Source organism: Xenia sp. Carnegie-2017, unplaced genomic scaffold, assembly GCF_021976095.1.
Source record: "Xenia sp. Carnegie-2017 unplaced genomic scaffold, XeniaSp_v1 HiC_scaffold_22, whole genome shotgun sequence".
NCBI lineage: Eukaryota > Metazoa > Cnidaria > Anthozoa > Malacalcyonacea > Xeniidae > Xenia > Xenia sp. Carnegie-2017.
The window spans coordinates 2674954-2695624 of NW_025813485.1; the positions used below are offsets into that span (position 1 = coordinate 2674954).

General features: G+C 33.2%; 6 protein-coding genes across 9 annotated transcripts in view; 1 reads left to right on the top strand and 5 right to left on the bottom strand.

Moving 5' to 3' along the window:
- Positions 1–71: 71 nt before the first annotated feature.
- LOC124446417 (protein Flattop homolog) lies at positions 72–1213 on the top strand. Its single transcript, XM_046997267.1, has 3 exons — positions 72–383; positions 457–519; positions 608–1213. Exons 1-3 carry the CDS (start codon positions 357–359, stop codon positions 1010–1012), a joined length of 495 nt encoding a protein of 164 aa, XP_046853223.1. The 5' UTR covers positions 72–356; the 3' UTR covers positions 1013–1213.
- On the bottom strand, positions 1058–5060 carry LOC124446415 (protein SMG9-like). Its single transcript, XM_046997265.1, has 17 exons — positions 4762–5060; positions 4525–4565; positions 4050–4225; positions 3743–3837; positions 3460–3572; positions 3360–3396; positions 3176–3250; positions 3010–3105; positions 2768–2853; positions 2608–2676; positions 2298–2341; positions 2117–2224; positions 1920–2033; positions 1726–1799; positions 1552–1607; positions 1362–1479; positions 1058–1284 (listed from the first exon to the last, which is right to left on the bottom strand). Exons 1-16 carry the CDS (start codon positions 4957–4959, stop codon positions 1401–1403), a joined length of 1461 nt encoding a protein of 486 aa, XP_046853221.1. The 5' UTR covers positions 4960–5060; the 3' UTR covers positions 1058–1284; positions 1362–1400.
- A 144-nt stretch (positions 5061–5204) lies between these two features.
- LOC124446416 (splicing factor U2AF 26 kDa subunit-like) lies at positions 5205–7815 on the bottom strand. Its single transcript, XM_046997266.1, has 10 exons — positions 7726–7815; positions 6967–7054; positions 6575–6638; positions 6415–6467; positions 6297–6320; positions 6086–6218; positions 5916–5988; positions 5747–5809; positions 5619–5654; positions 5205–5506 (listed from the first exon to the last, which is right to left on the bottom strand). Exons 1-10 carry the CDS (start codon positions 7779–7781, stop codon positions 5416–5418), a joined length of 681 nt encoding a protein of 226 aa, XP_046853222.1. The 5' UTR covers positions 7782–7815; the 3' UTR covers positions 5205–5415.
- Positions 7816–8402: 587 nt separating this feature from the next.
- On the bottom strand, positions 8403–15521 carry LOC124447001 (proton-coupled amino acid transporter 4-like). 2 transcript variants are annotated; one of them, XM_046997898.1, is made up of 10 exons: positions 15411–15521; positions 13362–13525; positions 13120–13210; positions 12692–12780; positions 11795–11878; positions 11620–11704; positions 11039–11311; positions 10179–10345; positions 9516–9685; positions 8403–8806 (listed from the first exon to the last, which is right to left on the bottom strand). In XM_046997898.1, the coding sequence occupies exons 2-10, from the start codon at positions 13481–13483 to the stop codon at positions 8589–8591; spliced, it is 1299 nt and encodes a 432-aa protein (XP_046853854.1). In that variant the 5' UTR covers positions 13484–13525; positions 15411–15521; the 3' UTR covers positions 8403–8588. The 2 variants fall into 2 exon arrangements, with proteins under 2 accessions (XP_046853854.1, XP_046853853.1); XM_046997897.1 differs by lacking the exon at positions 15411–15521 and adding an exon at positions 15207–15361.
- A 767-nt stretch (positions 15522–16288) lies between these two features.
- Positions 16289–19145, bottom strand: LOC124446966. 3 transcript variants are annotated; one of them, XM_046997861.1, is made up of 11 exons: positions 18977–19145; positions 18834–18911; positions 18592–18759; positions 18353–18500; positions 18041–18221; positions 17663–17761; positions 17298–17478; positions 17181–17224; positions 17016–17119; positions 16690–16849; positions 16289–16607 (listed from the first exon to the last, which is right to left on the bottom strand). In XM_046997861.1, the coding sequence occupies exons 1-10, from the start codon at positions 19134–19136 to the stop codon at positions 16702–16704; spliced, it is 1311 nt and encodes a 436-aa protein (XP_046853817.1). In that variant the 5' UTR covers positions 19137–19145; the 3' UTR covers positions 16289–16607; positions 16690–16701. The 3 variants fall into 3 exon arrangements, with proteins under 3 accessions (XP_046853817.1, XP_046853816.1, XP_046853818.1); XM_046997860.1 differs by having other exon boundaries at positions 16695–16849; positions 18977–19144; XM_046997862.1 differs by lacking the exon at positions 17663–17761 and having other exon boundaries at positions 18977–19144.
- Positions 19146–20266: 1121 nt separating this feature from the next.
- The window catches only part of LOC124446911 (mucin-17-like), a 47489-nt gene continuing 47084 nt past the window's right edge, over positions 20267–20671 (bottom strand). The window contains exon 42 of the mRNA XM_046997795.1: positions 20267–20633. Coding sequence (XP_046853751.1) covers positions 20602–20633 — 32 coding nt within the window. The 3' untranslated portion in view covers positions 20267–20601. The remainder of the gene's footprint in view (positions 20634–20671) is intronic.

Here is a 20671-nt window from a genome sequence, read left to right on the forward strand (position 1 = left end):
GTGATATTGGTTCGTGTGTAAAGCGTGTTATTGATTATGCCGATTTAAAGTCTGTGCTTGTTTGGCAATAACCATGGTGATAACTAGTCGAAGCACTTACTATGTTATTGCCGGTGTTACTGTCTCGAAATATGTGAAATCTCAACCCAAAATCGCTAATATGGGCCTTTTGATTTTAAAATTTTAGTAGTTATTTCACCCAGACCCACGAAGAAACACATCGGCATGGATCTTTGTGGTGAAACTTTGACTCCGAACGTATTCACTGTTGTCATGACAACGTAAATGCTACAAAAATTGTGTTACAAATACTCGTACACGAAAAAGCAAAAGTGACATTCGAAGGTTTATAAAGAATGGCAAAAAACTTTAGCGCAAATCAGGTAAATAGAATTAATTTACATACTTAAGTTTGAGAATAAAGATGCTATATGACAAATTCTTTTCACAAAATAGTATGAAAACGCATTTGCCGGAAAGCGTCTGCAGAACTGGGAAATTCCAGCAAAGTTCAAAGAGGTATATGGCAAAATATGTCTACTATAGAAATTGAACTATGTTTTTGACATTTATGACAATTATTTGACAATTATTGACACTTTCCTAGCGACCTTCTCCGCTCAATGGTTACACCAAACTTATTGCTGACGATAGAGGTCATCTTATTGACGGTATTAAGCGCTCTAAAAAATGTCCATGGGGTGGATTTAGTGGCACTTGGGACTCGAGAGATGACAAAAATAAACGCATTCAGAAAACAGAAAAACACGAAACGTTGCCAATTGAAAGCAAAGCTGATATCTTAACCATAAAATCACCTCATCCAGCTAATGAAGACAATAGTAATGATAAACTATTATCACCAGCTCCTCAAATATTTGATGAAAAGAACATTGGAATATCAAAACACATTGAAGAAACAAGTAAAAATGAAAAAAATGAAGAAAATGATGAACAAAGTTCCCTGCCAATTCCCAAAACTTCTGAACAAATCCCTAGTCCCATTGAATGAAAAGATGAATTATAACCCAAACAAATTAAAAAGGATCAGATAACATGCTGTGAAGAGATTATAAATTATTCAATACACATTGAATGCAATATACATAATTATGTTCACCTTTTTTCTTTAATTGAACTTGTAAAAGCTTCCAATAGAGGTTGTTTAAAACATTTGTCACCCATCAAGTTGATTGGTTTTAAGTAACAGCAATCCACCTCATTGTGATTTTGCCTTCTGGCAACCTTACACCAAGGACATGATACTTTATAGAACCTCTATGTCTATAGAACGAAGAATAACACATACGTATGCAATGTGTGTATGATAAAATGCAACTATAAGTTGCTCCAATTCTGACCTTGGTCTACTAGGCCACTGTATTCAGCCATTTACGATTTCATGGCAGTAAGCGGTTGTATTCAGAAAGTAGGGCTGACTTCTTCGTCATTTCCCATGAACGAGCAGCAAAATGATACCTAATGCAGACCACATTAATTAGAATATTCCTTGTTACGTATTTTTTAATACAAACAGCTAGCTTCACTGACCAATTTTTTTCTGAAAGCTGATGATGAGTAAGATGATGTCTTCTCATTGAAAATATCTAATACAATATTAAGCACATTTATTTTTATGGGTATAAAAACTATAATGGTTGAAAGAGTGAGACAAAACAACAAAAAATGAACAACAGCAAAATATTTTAAATTGAGCAAAAATACCTGATTTCTCAACTGCTTAACAATTACTTTTAGATTGGGATATCCATCATAATTCAACAAATTGACTTTTTTCTCTGAATAAAGTGTGTAAATAAGAAAGATTTGTCTGTTTTGACAACACCTTCAAAAAATATTTATTTAATATCAAGGAGAGTAAGGAAAGATTACGAGCAAAAAGGCAAATGTTTTTTCACCTTCTTTTTCATAAAGTCCCTCTGACATTGGAACCAAAAACAGATTCAAGTCAGCATACTGATGAAAACCATAAGAGAAGGGAAATTTGTCAACCGAAGGTAATGATGCAGATGCTAAAATGATAATTAAAACAGTAAAATGAATCAATCATCTCTTTTTTTCACAGAAAACATTTTGTAAACATTTTATGGATTACTTTTTATACGAAGTCTGGAGTTTTGAAAAAGAACATCAGTAACTAGAAGCATATTTTGTATATTCTTTGCCTCAAAATCCTCTCGAGAACACTTGTTGTAGACAAACACTACATAAGTTGGAAAGAAATCATAATTTGTTCGTATTCATGTACGTACATTCGACAAAATGTTGATACTCACTGACATTAGGGTAATAGTCATCAAACTCGTCTGATGACAGGTTGCTACACAAAAAAGTTTTCATTATGTGAAAATACATATGCAAAATATCAAAAACATTTCACCAACTAGCAGATATGCAGGTGGTATAGCCAGTCCACAAGGATTGGTCATGCTGAGTAAATTAGAGAGCATTATCAATATTAATTAAGAACTTTATAAAAAATTTTTTTTTCAATGAATAAATACAGAAAAATTTACATAGCAGAAGTTTATAAGCAGGCTAAATATGCAATAACTTGGCGAAATTATAGTTTACAATAGAATAAACCTTGAACTTTCATGAGATGAAGAATGGACACCTGAGGTTGGCTTTAACATCTCAGCAGTTTTAAGAAATCTATGAAAGCAAGGTATGTTCATACAACATAATAAAGTTTTCAACAAAACTAATCATAGGTGAAACTGTCTATGTATAAGATAACAATTACCGCATCACATTGAGATCACAAAACCAATCTTGCACCACAAGAATGACATGACAAACAGTGAAAAGGAATGTTGTAATTTGCAGGGACTAAAACACATTTAAATACATCACACACTATTGGTCTTATTCCCAGAAACCTATCTGGTAATTAATTCATAAACATAAGACAGGTAGTGATAAATAAATAAATAAAAAAAATGTCATAAGGTTTTGAATATCAAAACAATTTAGCCAAGTACACACTTGTAATTCAGCATAATTTTCAGCAGATGAAACTTCAGAAGGGAGGCTTCTTTCATAACGAATGACATTATCCAAAATGGATGCATTAAGAATAGGCTGTTTATTACAACAAGATCAAGGATAACCATTTGTTCAGCATACTAATATCAATAGGCCTCAACATTACCTGAGTGTCTAAGAAGATAATTCTGTCATTTGTAATAGTCATATCAATACCAGTTGTTTCATTCACACTTAGCTCCTATAAAAGTGTCCAAACAAAGAAAATTGTTCCAATAATAACAAAAAAAAACTACTCAAATTTGGCAAACAACACCTTGACTACATATTGGAACAAAAGTTTGCAATACCTCAGTTTGCCTTGATTGGGGATTAAATATGCAAGACCTAAAGAAAACTATTTTTTAATTGTAAGTAAAAACACCAAAATTTAAATGAGATTTAACAAACCCTTTATCCTTTTCAGCTAAGCCATTTGCAAGAAGAGAAAGAATAGTTGATTTTCCAACACCCTGACAACCAATTACTCCCACAACAAGAAAATCACTTTGATCTGTTAAGATCTAAAAGAAAACTTGAAAATAGAAAGTAATCAATAGCACATATCCAATAATTAGAAAAAAACTATAATAAAAAAACATATTCAATAATCAATAGTTCATGTCCACTAATCACTTGTGCATATGCAATAATTACTACCTCATTCCAATCATTAAATAAAAAATGCTAATACCTCCAATGCATGGTCATTCCAGTGGAATTTATCATCTACAATTTTATAACACTTCAAAGTTGTGTTTAGTGCAGTTAGGTCACTTCCATCAATTCCTACACAATTGTGAATAACTAAAAATTATAAAACACTAAATAAAAAATTTAACTACATATGGCAAACATGTACTGGTAGTGTAACTAGTAATAAGTTTGCCAATTATTGCATAAATTAGAGAAGAAATAAACATCGAGATCCAACAAGAAATTCCTTTTAGAATTCCATCTACACAACAAAATGAACACCATAACTATGATGGTAATTATACCTCCACCAGAAGAACCAACTATAGGACGTCGCTGTACTTGTTGCCGACCAGAGCTTGCAGATGTGATTGAAGAAAGTAGACCAGAAGAAATAGGTGCATCAATAGATGATTTGCTGATTTTCTGAGGAAATGCTGGAGAAGCTCCAGCTATATGAGTTGTGCCAGTACCTTCTTCTCTATATATGTTACAAAAAATTCAAACTTAATATTAAGTTAATAGCTTCAATTGATTATTTAAAGTACTTCAAATTGTTTTAAATAATTAATAATCAATTAATTAATTCAATCCAAACTGTTGAGTATGTCCATTTTTGTGAAGATCTTGGGAGCGGAATAATGGAAATCATCAATCCAGTGGCAAACTTAGGAGTGCAAATGTACAGAAATGCTTGATATTAGGGGCACTAAAACTTTTCAGTTTACAAATCTTGGGGGCAAAACTACCTCTCTCTGCAATCTAGAATTTAATTAATACCTTGGCTTGATACTGATGGATTTTTCCAACTCAATTCCACTCTATAAAAAATTATCAGAAATCAATTATATACACCATATTAGGACAATGTTTGAATCCTTAAAAATCGATAAAAATGTTTTGCATGTAAATGTATAGTTGTGTTGAAAATATTTGGTTGACCCGTGCACACACCAAAGTAAAAGTAGCCAAACAGCTATGGCATCTATTTTTGTCATATGAAGTCTGAACACTCACTTTTCCTTCACTTTGCTTGGTTAGAATAATTGGAGTTTTTATTTGAGTCGGTGGAGTTCCAACTGTCAATCGTTCATCTTGTTTAGCATTGCTTGGTCTAGGACGTCTCTCTCTGGGGTCTCGAAATCCTCGATCACGCCGATTTCTATTACCTTTCCCTTTATTTCCTTGATCCCCTCTAAATCCTCGATCGTCCATCCTGACTTCTTATGTTTTTCAAATAAACAAATAATAACACAAGAGATTTGTCAGCCATTGGCCGTTTGGCGCAGAATCAACAATCGAACAATTGAAGGCAATCTTTGCCCAGCACTACTTCATGTTGGGCCAACAAGTTAAACCAGCTCCCCCCCAGTGTCAGACTGTCAGTGTGCAAGGAGCATTTTATTCTGGATGAACAAAGGCTTTTACATTGTGCTCAAAATAAACAATTTATAAACTGGTTAATCATTTGATCGTTGATTATTTCACGTCAGCAGTTTTGGTTTATTATTGATTATCATTTGTGTAAGCACTTCTTGACAGTTGACACTAACAAACATTTTAAAGATATTTTATATTCAACAAAGCAAATGTTAAAGTAAATAATAAACAGAAGAAACAAAGTTGCTTTAAAATATGAAGAAAGTTCAACCAATATTTGTGGAAGCCCTTTTATCGCCTTGGAGAGCGAGATCTTGATTTTCTTCGAGGAGAATGAGAATTGGAACGACGTTTATAGGGAGAAGGAGAGCGATAAGCCGGTCTAAAAACATAATAACACTCAGTTTTACTTACTCAAAATATTTTAATATTACATAAGGTAATGCTCAAAATAAAAATACAGCTCAGAAAAAAACAAAAAAAAATTCCTTTACCTTTTGTTTCTTCTTACTCGACCATACAACTCTCGTCTGAAATTTGAGCAGAAAAACAATATTTTATGTATATATGTACGTATGTTAGCATATTTAAGAAAATCTTTATCTTTCCTTTTGCTGCTCACCTCAATTCACGAGAAATAGGTCGCATGTGCATGAAATTGCAAAATCCACCACGTGTACACTCTCTGAAATATTTGCAGCTCAGAAAGTTGAATAATACGAAAAATAAACAAAAATTATCAAAACTTAAGACAAGTGTAATAAAACACAATAATGAAATAGACAAAGTACCCCATTTCATATTGTCTGCAACAAGCTTCTCTGAAGTCTGTCACTGGAGAAAGTTCAGCATAAATAGCCTGACCTATAAATGTACGTACATAGTTATGCCTGTCTCAAATAAAGCATCTAAATATATTGATGAAGTTTTTAACAATAATTGAGTGAGAAACTTCACCTACCATCATACCATCGTGAATTCAAGATTTTACATGCTTTTTCAGCATCTTCCTCACGACGATACTTGATGTAAACATTTCCCACAAGATGATCACCCAAATTATCACAAACGTTCATCTCCTCAATCTCACCATACTAAATCACGAAAAAAGTGTTTGTTAATAGTTATGTATTGTTGTGCTTATATTAGATACCAAGAAATATTATTTTTACCTTTTCAAGCTCAAGAAATACATCCTACAAAACATAAATATAACAGCATTAGTTCAGTTAGTGGACAAACTGAATCATTTAACCTCAAAGTGAAAATGGACAAACTGAATCATTTCACCTCAAAGAATCTATCATAATGTTCTTGTGCTTCAACATCAGATATAGCGCTACCTATCAAAAGATTAAAAACATTCACTAATATAATTCTGATAGAATTCTATTAAAGAAATTATTTAATTGAAGTAGTAGACACTAGAAGATTTTAGTTGTGATTTTACCTGAACCATCAGTAACTTGAGCTGCACTTTGGGGACTTTGATATAAATTTTGAAGAAGGACAGTCTAATAACAATAATGAGATCAATCACTTTAAAAGTAAGTGAAAAGATAAATGTTTGTAAATGTAGATCATCCAGGTTGGTATAGTCCTGAGAAGGACTGTTTTTGTTGTTGTTGACTGGAGTATTGTTACATGTTTGTTAATGTAGATCGTCCAGGTTGGTATAGTCCTGAAAAGGACATCAACAACAACAAAAACAGTCCTTCTCGGGACTATACCAACCTGGACGATCTACATTTACAAACATGTAACGATACTCCCAGGTTCAAACCATTTACTTGAAAAGATGAATGAAAGACTTATAAAGAATTATTAGCCATGACAATTAACCTGGCTAAATGTTGGTTTGTTATGGATACGAGAACACCTGTCACCATGACGACATGCTCCAATCTTGAAGTAAAATGAACAGTTCACTCTAAAACGTCATACACAATTGATGAGTATAAATAAGTATTTCCAATAAGCAGCACGAAATTTTAAGGCTTATTTTAATTACAATAACTTGAAAATCAGGACAAAGCTATACTGTACTGCATATTTTGCTTCAATAAAACAAATTTATAAAAGGCAATTGCACAAAGGGAAATGACCGCATGCTGTGTTCTCACTTCTTTCCAGCAAAATAGGCCTTTCAGACCCCAAAATCAACTTGATCATGGACATGTATCTAACAGTATCTTGGCAATATCCAACCTCTTTTTCTTGTTTCACTTTGACTTTCATGTACATTTCACATTTTCTCAAATGTGAAAATAACTTTACTTTAAAAGGTTTCATCCACAAGCTACTACATGTGTTTTGCCAAATGAGTAGAAAGAAAAATACAGCACAGGAAACAATCCTTATATTTTTCAAATTTCACAGTAAAATAACCCGTTTGCTAAGAAATAAAAACAGCGAAGAATCTAGCGTACGTTAAAAATAAACGAGAAGTGAACAAAATTACACTGTCACTGTGTAATTTACAAATCTTTCTGAAATTATGGTAAACAGAAAATGTTTGACTATTAGCTTTTACCTAAAATAACTATAGGAATGCTTAAATTAATGTACAGAAGATGAAAATGAACAATATGATAATCTTACTTATCTTTCTCTGTACCAAATATCGAGGCCAAATATTCCGCTCCAGCTCCTGCCATGTTTAGCACGCTTTCTTCGAAAATCAAGTTTTTTTTTGTAAAAGGTTAGTGTGAGTCGTAAACAATAAGGCCAGCGGCGCCATTTCTTCTTCATGAATTACTTGGTTTTATTTAACAAAATTTAGTGTGAAAATTTAAACAACTTTTTGACAATAAATTTCCAAAAGCACAACGTCTGGAGTTTGGAAGTATATCAAAAATATATGGTGCCTTTGTAAATTCATGCTAATGCTAGCACGTTTAAAAGGTCTTTTGCACATTATCTATGATTGAAACTATGTTTTAGAAATTTATACAAAAAAAAAACAATAAAAAAAAATAAAAAAAAAACATCGCTAAAACCAATAGGCTGGCAAATTGCTTTACTTTCTCAGCTATAACATAAAGCAGGTTTTAAAAACAGTCGACGTCTAAGCTTTGAAAATGCATTATCAAATGACACAGTTAGTGATCAAACCTGTGATAACGGTCTAAGCCATTGGTCTAATCCATGTGAACGATCGGAATCAAGATGATTTTTACATTTTCCATAATTAGGAAATGGGGAATCGCTGCATTTTCAGTGAAAATTTAATCGGAGAAATTTTTGCCAAAATAAAAGAAAAAAGTATTGCTGCCATGTGATAAGAGAATATATATTAATTCTTCTTTCTGAAGGACACAAACTTTCATTTACAAAAACACATTTTTGATTTACAAAGGCACGTTAATACATTCATACATTTATTATTGTAACTTATTAAAACGAATAAGAGTGAGATAAATTTTACTAAGCTCAAATTTTATTTACAATACTTAAAAATCGTGCTATATCATCCAAAGAAAAGAATATACACCAACAAAAAGAAGCAAAAATCCAAGTAGTATAAATAAAATATTTGATAAAATAGCAAAACGCGATAAGTCATGGTATAAAAGTAAAGTATGTGATATGCCAGGAAATAGAAAACCAACGATTGCAGTTACAAATGATCCAGCGAATGACATTTCGTTAGCCAGTTGCGGAAAACTCGCTGAGATAGCAGCTATAATAGTAAAAAATAAGAAAAATTCAGGCAAACTTTTCTAAAGTTAATGTTATAAAATATACACAAACAAGACGCCTGTTCAGGTGTGTTCACTCGTGCCCTGGTTATCACACAATTTTCGTTTTCACCATCTGATCAAAACATGAAAGAATATTGGAAAGCACGAATATTGATTTTTATGGTTTCTTGATTTGAGCAACATGTCCAAGAGTATGGATCGGCAGGGTCATCGGCCATCTAATCAGTTATCAAACATTTGAGAAACATTAAGTAGTTTTATTAAATATGAACAAGAGGGCAGTGTTACAAGTATTGTTAGCCAAAGTATGATAACTAAATCCTCCCAAATGCCAAATAACGTAATAAACAAACAAACATAAATTCAAAATAATAATTATGTCACTAAAAAACAGGATAATTTGTCTACATGAGTCCATACATAAACGACAACAAAAATCCCGAAAAATATACGTAAACTTTTCAACTTGTTTGTAAAACTTTTCTGTCTCCATGCTGGATGCTTCATATTGGTGCAAACGCCGTTATTTTCAAAAAGACACTTAACTGCAATTGGTTACCCCCTCCAGAGCACGAGTAAAAAGTGATTTCGTTTTCACGGTATTTCAAACTTTACAAAGTAAACTCGAGAGTTTAACTTTCACAAGAAAATATTACAATTAAAATATCTGGCGATTTACATCGTCACCTGTTAAAATTAATATGAAAGATCTTGAGAAAACGCTGACGACATTGAAACGATCCTCGCGTATTTCCCGTTTTAAAATAGGGTCAATGATGTCAAAAATAATGTAAATAAGTAGGACTAAGCCACAACATGACGATAAGCCCAACATAACTTTTGAGATGGAATAGTACCTAGACAAATGAAAAAAAACAAGATACATTTAATTAAAAATACATGAGATATTCACGATGGACATCTAAAGCCCACGCGACATTAACCAACCCAGGTTTGACAAAGGTTATCTCTCAAGAGGTAGATTGAGTTTAACCTAGGTTAATCATGGGTTTGTGGTGAAACGCAAAAAAATAAATCTGTTAAGCCCGGGTTAGTTTATGTGTTTATGTTGTGTGAATAAGGCTTGAATGATCTAATTTATAACATGCATGCTCGCATGATCAACATATGTATTCAAAGTCAAAATGATTGAAGATGACTACCGCTATTGTCAAAACGTCAGTCAACATCAACAGCAAAAACAGTCCTTCTCGGGACTCTACTAACCTAGACGATCTAGAATCTACATCCATAAACATATATTTATACATATATTTATTCAAGTTAAAGCAAACTTAAAACAAACAAAAAAAACATAAAAGAATAAACAAAACACTTTCAAATACTGACCATGATTTCGGTAGATTTAGAATAAAACTATCTTCACAATTTGGAGAACAAGACATATATCCAAGTGCCCCAGCGACAACATAACAACAGGAGACAGCAACCATAACAACATTTATGACGATTGGTAACTGCTTAGGTTTTCCTGACTTATTTTCTACCAAAAGAATCTGAAATGGAATTCATTGTTCTCAGTATAAAAAAAGAATATTTTCCTTTAGAGTTTCCTTTTTAGCAGAGAACGCTTTTCACGGAACATTCGACTCATCGCCTTGCGAAGTATAGCGTTGAGTAAAGGAAACATAATGCAAAAGCATGCATTGAGCAAAAATACATCATAATTACTATTCCAGTTTTAGCGTGTATATAATGAAACAAACAGGGGCAAGCTGAACTGGGATGAGACAAAAAGAACTAGTTAAGGGGGGGAGGTGGCTAGCTCGACGTATGGGCCCCTTACACGATAATACAAATTATTAAAGTTAAAAATATTAAATACACAACGGTTTATTAAAGCAACAGAGAGTTGTGTACAAGTTATATTGAGTTTGTTTTGGTTTTAATCCTGCAGTCGGACCCCTTAAATGCGTCTATTTGTTGTTCTTTTTGAGGTTCCAGCACGCCCATAGAAACAAACAAACTGTGGTAGGCATATTAGCCCGTTATAGAACTGCATCTACGTGTACTAAAAAATTCATTTCGCTTTTTTAGGCTTTTTCAAATGGCGGGAAATTTTGATAAATAAAACTTGCTCACTCAATTCAACGTTTTTACTGAAGTTTTCTCAGCTGACCTTTTTTGATGTTTATACGTAACTCAAAGTTATAATGATTATCGTAACATAAAATTATTTTCATACTTACAAACGGTGCTATTTCGAAGGCAAACAACACTATCCCAAAAGTTAAAGGAAGTTTTGACCACTTCACTGAGTTGTTAAATTTCCATTCCTTTGACTGCGTTGAAATGTTAACAAAAACAGCAATGCAAGCATTAAATAAAAGCAAGTTGGCCACAAAAGAAGCCAAAGCCAGAAAATCAGCTCTTCGAATGAAAACTGTTGGTAAACAAAGAATGAATACGAAGAGTATCCAAACAGATAAATCCAAATGCACAATATTTTGCTCGTCAAATCCCTATACAAAAGATATCAAAACTATATATTATAAACAACATTTGTATAGGTAATTGTATAGTTTTGAGTGCAATTACGGATAAACATGCACGAGTGAGTTTTTAAAACTGCAGCAAGCAAAATATCGCAAGTCCGAAGGACGAGTGGAAAACTTAGCTTAATTCAATAGTTTACAAACAACTGCTGCCATTTTTTTATGAATTGAAATGAAGTTTGTACTGCCCTGCAATCAACCAATCACAATCGAGAAATATCTCAAAGTATATTATTAATGATAAAACACATGCACATACGTTATTTTTTACAAACCTGTTTCATTATGTTGGCAATAAACAATATCACAGGACAAGAGAGACAAAATACTGAGATTGAAAGGATTAGTTCAACAAGAAGTCTAAAAACATAAGCAAACACTTGTCACAACCTGTATACGAAAAAATTGAACAGAATTAAGGATAAATTTCAAGTTAATATACATATATACCTTCCAATAAATTCAAATCGCTCGCCAATTAATTTACCGCAAGCTGCACCAATATCGCCAAAATAAGCTTTCTGAGTTCCATTCCTAGAAAATGTAGGAAAATTTTGTCGACAGATGGAAGTAAAAAAAAATTCAAGGGTTCAGAGTCAATATGATTTTGTGAGATAAAAGTTTATGTCGAGCAGGACTCGCGAGCTTTAATCTAAATGTTTTAATTTCCTTTGTGATTCATGCAAGTGCAACACTTTTTCATTCCCAATTAAAAAATATTATGTATTATTAAGAGAAGTTTTTTGTGTTTGATTACCGATGCTACGTACGTTCTAAAATGGCAAACCAATATAAAAGTATTGCTGTTTTAATTGCACAAACAGTTCACACAATCAAACCTGTATATATATGGGGCAATGTATTTAACGGACATCCTAACGCGGACGCTTCGTAAAGTGGAAAATTTTATCTCATAAAGCTTATTCGTAACAACGAAACCCTTTAAGCAGAAACATCCATTAAGAAGACACTTAAAAAATTACAAATCATAGATAAATATCGCACGTTCTTCTAAAAAGCAGTTAGAATCACGCCAAATATGCACATAATACTTTATCATTGGCACGGGAGTGTAATCATAAGTGTTCACTAATCATTTTCATCGCAAGTTATTATATAAAACTCTGAACATCATCATTGACCAAAAAATTCTTTCTGTAATGAATGAATAAGCAATAAATTATAAAAAAGTTTCGGATCCTGTCTTTAGAAAATTTCTCAAGTGCATGTTGGATATCAAAAACTCACAAAAAAATGAATGTCTAGACTTAGAAAGTAAAATTACAATTCTTACGCCTACATCATTTATTCTATCGTTAATGGTATATACAAAGCATATGAAAGTACCTTCTGGCAACTTCCCAAGATGTTTTTACGAGTCTTTGCATTCCAATAGTTGTAAATAATCCACAAGTGACTACCACTATAACACCAACCTATGTGAACAAAGAAAGGCATACTTTATGAACGAATGTTAAAAAATTATCACTGATTAATTTCACTGATTTGCTTTACGACTTACAACACTGAGAAAAATGACAGGTATATGCCTTGAACGAAAATACATTGAGCGCTACCAGAAGCAAAAAATTGAAGCCAAATCTTACACCCAGACACGCGTGTGTAGTGTTTCGAGATTCTCTCGCAGAGTTCCATGTATTTTAGTTCAATGGGACTATGCAATGACTTGTTAATCTGCATTTTCCATGCAATATTTGCCAATATTTACTGCCCCCAAGAAATGATAGCTCCCGTACGCCTATGGCAATACTTACCAATACACCCGAATATTGAAAACCAGCAGAGAGGGAAAACCAACCAGAACCAACACAGAATTTGAAAATCAAAACTGCACTTTGGAATCCTCTAAATTAAATACACAAATTTCCGATCTTAAAACATGTAACGCTGTTGAAGCATTTTGAATAAAGATATCTAGTTGAGCATCCATTCCGTCGTATAGTGTACAGAAGTGAACAAGCTTCTTGGCGAGTTTGTAGTAAGATTAAAAGTTTACGTTAGCAAATGTGCTTTTTCCTTTTCCTCTGGTGCTGATTCGTCATCTTCCAAATATACAGTCTCATCTACATGTAATGGTTTATAGGCCTCATCATGATGAAATTTACTTTTATTTGACATAGCTTTGTTAAAGGTTAAGTTGCCAGTCTTCAAAGGATATCTCTAAAGACGAAAATGAACATTTGCTTAATTATTGCAAACAAAAGAGGCTGAAACGAAACTTCTAATAACACGATAAAAAGTAAAATTGAATTTGGTTGTAGATCTCCCCTAAATTGTATAAAATTAGTCTTTCGCTATGTTTACACGGGGGTACAAATGGAGTGCACACTCTCTAGGACAAGGATACTTTGATAGCTCATTAATGAAAATGTTATTGCCCCCTCCCCCAACTATTTTCTTTATCTCTTGCTTTTTAAAGTGTAAAAGTATAAAAATCCGCTTTGGCAAATACTTACATTTGAAAAGTATAGATGTTTAACAGTATTTCTTATCTCACTTTATGTTCTACTTTCATTTTTTAGTTTACGTTAGATTGATCAATAATAAACTTTACGAACGAAATCAAACAAATTTGGTATATTGAACGATTACTGATAAAACTGTTAAAAACAAATTTGCTATACTGGGAAAAAACATCCGTTTCCTGGAATTTCTTTTGCCCTCCCAATTTTCAAACCTCTCCGCAGCATCTGTGACACATATATAAGTGAGCTGCTGATGGGCAACGCATTGTTTCATTAAAGAACCAAAGTTAACGTATTGTATTTTGGTGGATATACTCTGGTTTGTAGAACAAACCTAAATAGAAACTGTATTCTTGTTCCGTATGATTTGATAAATTACTCTATTTGACAGCGTAAAACAAAATAACTCCTATGCGACACAATTCTATGTGACTGATGCTACACGTATATCTAACATATGTCCCTGAAAACGTTGAGCAAGACAGTGGTAACTTCTCAGGCTGCAACCCCTCAGCCACAACAATGGTTAATGGCAATAACATCCCTCTATAGCCACCACAACAATGGTTAATGGCAATAACATCCCTCTATAGCCACCACAACAATGGTTAATGGCAATAACATCCCTCTATAGCCACCACAACGATGGTTAATGGCAATAACATTCCTCTATAGCCACCACAAAAGTGGTTAATGGCAATAACATCCCTCTATAGCCACCACAACAATGGTTAATGGCAATAACATTCCTCTATAGCCACCACAACAATGGTTAATGGCAATAACATCCCTCTATAGCCACCACAACAATGGTTAATGGCAATAACATCCCTCTATAGCCACCAAAACAATGGTTAATGGCAATAACATCCCTCTATAGCCACCACAACGATGGTTATTGGTTCGTACCAATGGTCTCTCCGCAACGTAAGAGTTCTTGCGCAATAAAACACAAATTTCATGTTTGATTCGAACTCTTTATTACTATTCTTGTACATCCTTAAAGTTCATTTTTTAAAGGCAAAAACCAAAAGTTAATTTGAAAGCGTAATTAGTCAGGTATAAATTATAACGTGGAATTTTGCCAAATGTACGTATAAAATTAATACCTGTTGACGTTATTAAAAAATTATAAAAACGCTGCTCGTGAGTTATCATGGTCAATTTTTGACTTGCAACCATTCTCTTGAGAGTTAAAAACAATGCTGAAGGCACACGTCGGCTGGTGTCAACAATAACACAGAGAAAATACTCTTGTGTATATTAAAGGCCACCATTCATGGATGAATAGCAAGTCAAAAATAACGACATGATCGTCTATTTCTTCACACACAAATTAACAAGTCGAAAGTGAGAATATAAAATTATCCACATACCCGTATTGAAATTATTCAGGTAATACTGAACGAATATGAATATTAACCATCAGAAAATGTAAACAACAGACCATTTGGGAAATGAAATGTGATATGATACGACTCAACGATCAAGCGCACAAGGTAGTTAATTAATCACGTTTACAAACGCATACGGTTGACACATTTTAGTCAATGACTATGTCTATAAAAAAGCGCATGTACCTCAACTTTGGTCCTTAGCAAATGGTATATTGATATATCGTTTCTTTTTTTTCCAGAGAAACATGTGTAGTTTAACAATCTTTTCGACAACTATTTAACATGAAGTCGCTTATTCACTTCATGCAACAGTGCGTAGTGAATAAATCATTTTGTTTTCCTGACATTAACTAGACTTTTAAAAAAGTAAAGCAAAAAACATTCCGAATAAACAGGACATCTTGAGATAACAAAATTTGTATCAGTGCAAGCAAGACGCAAATAAAACTGTGAAATTTCGACTTTATTTCAAAGCCATCCTCAGACTTTGCGATGAGGCATTGAAGTCGATACATATTTGTTTCAAAAGATAGGAAATGTTTCTTCAAATTTCAAAATGATCTTAAACCTTTCTACGCCGACGTTTCGAACATTCAAACGAAAACGCCAGAGATTACGATCATGCTAAGATGGAGCGATAATCAGGTAAGACTTCGTTAACCGAAACAGCACTGAACGAGGCAGGTCCGCCGCAGGGCACAAATCCAAAAAAATGCAAGGTGGGGGGGTCTTCTACGTTCTGCGACAGACTTTAGGAGCGTCTTTACTCAAGTATAAAAAGTCCCACGGACCAATTTTCTCGTGATCTGCGTTGGAGAGCATGGCTGTAGAAAGCACGTGGTCAACAACAAAAACAAAAACATGAACTTCTTAAACATTGAAATGAATCTTAAAGTAAATTCAGTCCGCACTCCGAAGTAAACAATGGTTGAAAATTACACTGGTTGCCAACGTAATTTGAATCAACCATAAATGTTTCAAACATTTACTTTATTTCTCTTTTGACAACCGGGTTGAATTTTGATTCAAGTATCATTAAGCGAACATATCCATTGTCTCAGTTCATGGCAAATAAAAACATTTTTAATAAAACTCATCACAAGCTACGGGTAAATAATCACTTTTTGTTTTGTTGTCTACGGTTTACATGTAAGCGATTTTTTCTTTGTCACGGTGTAATGTCTATCTATGGTTGTCCTCAAAATGCACGATAAATCATTGCACATGCGCAATGCGCTCGACCAATTGTTTCACGACTCGACCAACAGTCTTGAGGCTCTGAGTTCTTGGCAGCCAACAAAGGAATCTATATCTCCACTTATTACCACAAATTATTAAATATCCTACCTTCTGATTTTCTAGTCTAAGGTTGGCAGGTCACTGTAAGATTCAATTTAAAAGTTATTGTGAAAAAAAGTCAATAAAATCAATTTAAGTTAATTCACAAGTTAAAAATGCTAACCTTACATTTTGATTATAATTTGCTATTCATTTGTTCTTCCAACGGATCCTTCCAACCACAGAGCAAATCAGCAACAATATTCAAACGATCTTGTCCCCAAATGATTGCACCATTATTAACCTGATAGCTAGGAACACCACATACACCAGCTTTAACAGCCCTGTAGATTAAAATTTCAATAGTTGCTTCTACTGACAAAAAACTTTCATTAATATGGTAGACTGACACTATAGTTGAAAAACTTGCTTTAATTCAGGCACAAACCATATGAAAGCATCAGTGTTAGTGACAACTGAGAAGATTAATTGTACAATTCTAGAATTCACCTGTCAGTGTTTGCTCGAAGTTGATCTTTGATATCTTGTTGTTGAGCATTGTCAAACATCTTGTCAGCATCAAAGCCAACTTTGTGCAAAATCTCTCTTAAGATCTATATAAAACAATCATTACAAGAAAGAACTACCAGATAATATTAATAAACATTTTAATACCTCAACATCACCAATATCCTTATCCTCAATCCAAGCAGCTTTATCTGTAGAATGAACTCAAACAAATCAAGAAGACTTACATAAAATTTTTTTACTTACAACAGAAGTAATACATACATAATGCAGCCTGAAGTTCACTATCATTTCTGCTAGCCAGCAACAAACGCATTGGTAAAACAGTTTTTAATGGAAAATTTGATGGAAACTTAAAACCTTTGATACCATGTAATGTGCACCAATCATTAAGACTCTTTGTCAGGTAAGCAAGTTTTGCAGCACTGAAATGCCTCATTGGAACCTTAAAAATTTTTGTTAATAATTAAATCAGGATTAATATTTCCATTCATTCAGTTCAAGAGATGCCTTTGTATTTGAACGTAAAGTTTCTTTTGTCACATGATGTACCTAGTTGGTATGATTTAAAAGAACGAATGACATGCATTTGGGAGAGCAATTTCATTATTTCATAATAATCAACATACAATAGGTGTTCCAATTTGCTTGAACAAGGAGCCAACCACAATAGGCAGAGATTCAATTGTTACGTTTACTGGTTTAACAACCTTTATTAGATTTTCTAACTGAAAAATAAAGGAGATCAAAGGAGAAGAAAAATTAACAACTTCTTTTAATCATAACAACCTGGTGTATGTATGCTAGTGCAACATAAATAAGAAATAAGACATAACATAAAAAACAATGTCGGAATTCGACTCATTAAAAATATAAAAATAGCCAGGTCAATAATAATAAGTTCAATGAGAGAGATAAATTGGTAAAGAGAAAAAGCGAATTTGATACACATTGATTAATGGAGATGTTTTCTTGTAGATTTTGAAAAATTTGTAAACATGTGTAACCTGTGTTGATCCTAAAAAACTCCATGGGCTTCCAAGATCATAATAAATTGTCAGGTTAACAGATTGGGGTGTCTTCGGTGGTTCAGTGAGTCGCGGGGGAGATGCACTCTTTCCACCTAATTCACGTTCAACAAAATGTAAGTTATCCACTCCCCAAAACAGTTTACCATTCACAACAAAACTATAAAATAAAAATGAGCATGCATTTATCTACAGTCAACAAAAAGATATCATCAACAACAAAAGGCATTTGTAAAATTTATAAACCATAAAAATCAGCTATTTCTCTAGAAAGTACATGTATATCATTACCTTGGTACACCAAAGGCACCATTTTCTAATGCATCCTCTGTATTTTTCATCAATAATACTGTTCCACTCTTAGCAATGATGTCTTGTACATCCACATTCCAGCCAATTATCTGAGTAATTTTTTGTAGTACTTCACCATTTGTAATATCTATAAAATTCAATAGAAAAAAATTGCATAATATTTGATTAGTATGTGTATTAAAGATGACTGACAAGCTGATATGTTGGCCAGAATATACCTTTATTTTCAATCCAGTAGGATGAAAACAGGGCATGTGTTAAGCTTACTCGTAACTTTGAATCACAAGAAGTTGCAGCCAAAAGTCTCATTGCAGACAGGCTGTTAGCAGGATAGGATTCTGGTGGATTGATCGGAACGTTGAATCGCTGAACCATTCTTGCAAATTCTAGTAATAGACAAAAAAATATAAATTCACAGAAATGAGAAAACTATATAATCTCAAATGAAATAAATACTAACGTTGACGAAGAATAATTTTTTTCGCATTGCAGCTATTAACCATGGGCGATTGTGATTCATTTGCCTTATACAAAGCATCTTTATGAAAAAACAACAATTATTCATATGTCAACTACAATTTAATTTGCAATTAACAGACTCACTCAACAATACAGGTGTCCAATGGATTTTTGCCGCACATTGCTCAGCTATACGCTCAATTAGACGACTAGCTACGTAAGCAAACGGGCAAACAACATCGTAATAAAATGTCAGTTCGGCCATCACCTTGTTTCGATGAAAAAACGAGACAAATATTTGCATAGGCGTACGGGAGCTTTCGTTTCTGAGGGGCAGTAAATACTTTTTCCAACTCACAAAGGTTCTGCCGTTTTCAATCTTTAAACTTTTTATGAGGGGCAGCTGCCACCCTGTCTCGTGCGCCTGTGAGCAGTGAAGACCTGGTGGAGACATTGATATGATGTTACATTCTTCGTCCATGAATACATTGAATATTAAATTATAAACATGATTATTGAAAAGTGTTGCCACTCAACATTTCCCAGAATTTCTTTAAATTTTTGCGTTTGCGTTATTGGTTTTAAGTCCCAAGCCCCAAAATCAGGAAAAAATCTCCAGACGCTAACGATTTCGTTTCCAACTTCATTTTTTTGATGTAGTAAGTTAATAAATGAAAGCAAAAAATAGCATTGAACTGAATGAATTTGGTTTTATATAAATCCGGAGAGTCTCCTGCAGTGGTATCGCAATCGCATAGTAGAGAGCTTCATCGTTAAAATATTGGCTGTACAATGGTACAGCGTAGTTATAAACGCAATTACAACCACACACTAGAGAAAATTAAGACCGTAGGGGAGAAGGGGCTAGAAAGATGGCGTAAATTAAAGGCCATACCAGGTAAGCCAGTCAATAAATACAATTTTGTAACATTTTTTCATCATTTTTGCCCAAAATGAACATTTTTAAACTAGGGATGGAATTAAAGAAGATACGGGCTATATATGCATGTAGTGCATGTTTCCAATAACTACTGTCTCTTTTGACTTGTTCATTTTTCATAACTTATTTAGTACGACTTTCTTTTTTACGGGAATACAAGTAACTTATGAATAATTGAGCTGCTTACAACGGTGGTCCAATTTTTATCAACAGCATTCCCAAAATTGAGAAACAATGTCGTTTTCAGTTTATAAAAGCAATGACACTGTGTGTTCATTTACAAAAAAGCGAATAAAAAGAAAGCATGTTTATTTGGCTTATCATGGCTTACCCCACACTCAATTTTTGGAAATGATTTTTAGTTCATCTAATAAGTTTGGCGTTTGTACTGTATGAATATGTTTTGCTGATACAATTATGTATTTGCTGTTTCAACCATCAGTGGCTACGTCAATTTTTTAAATATCAAAGAAATAGTTCATATCACATAGAAGTAGCTGCTGGAAAGTTTAATTTTAGACTGAAAGCAAATTACATTAAACATAAATCTATTCTTGTAATCGCAATTATCAATGAGAAAAACCGTATAGTTATGAAAACCAGAAACTGTTTTACTATCACACATGATTCTACACTTATTCGAACTATAAAATAGGCTCGTTCACTATTATGTAACTATATAATTTCGTGGAAATAAATTAGCATTTAGTTTTTTAATTATGATAATTACACATGCAACCTTTTATTCCATAAGTATATAATGTAATTTATTTCATTTTAACGGCTAGAATTTACTATTTTATTTTCTTCTTGGACCGTAAGGTTAGCGTCAAAGTCTGGATGACTCAGGTTCTGGGATTCCTAAAAATAACAAAAGTTTATTAAAAAAAAGAGAACGG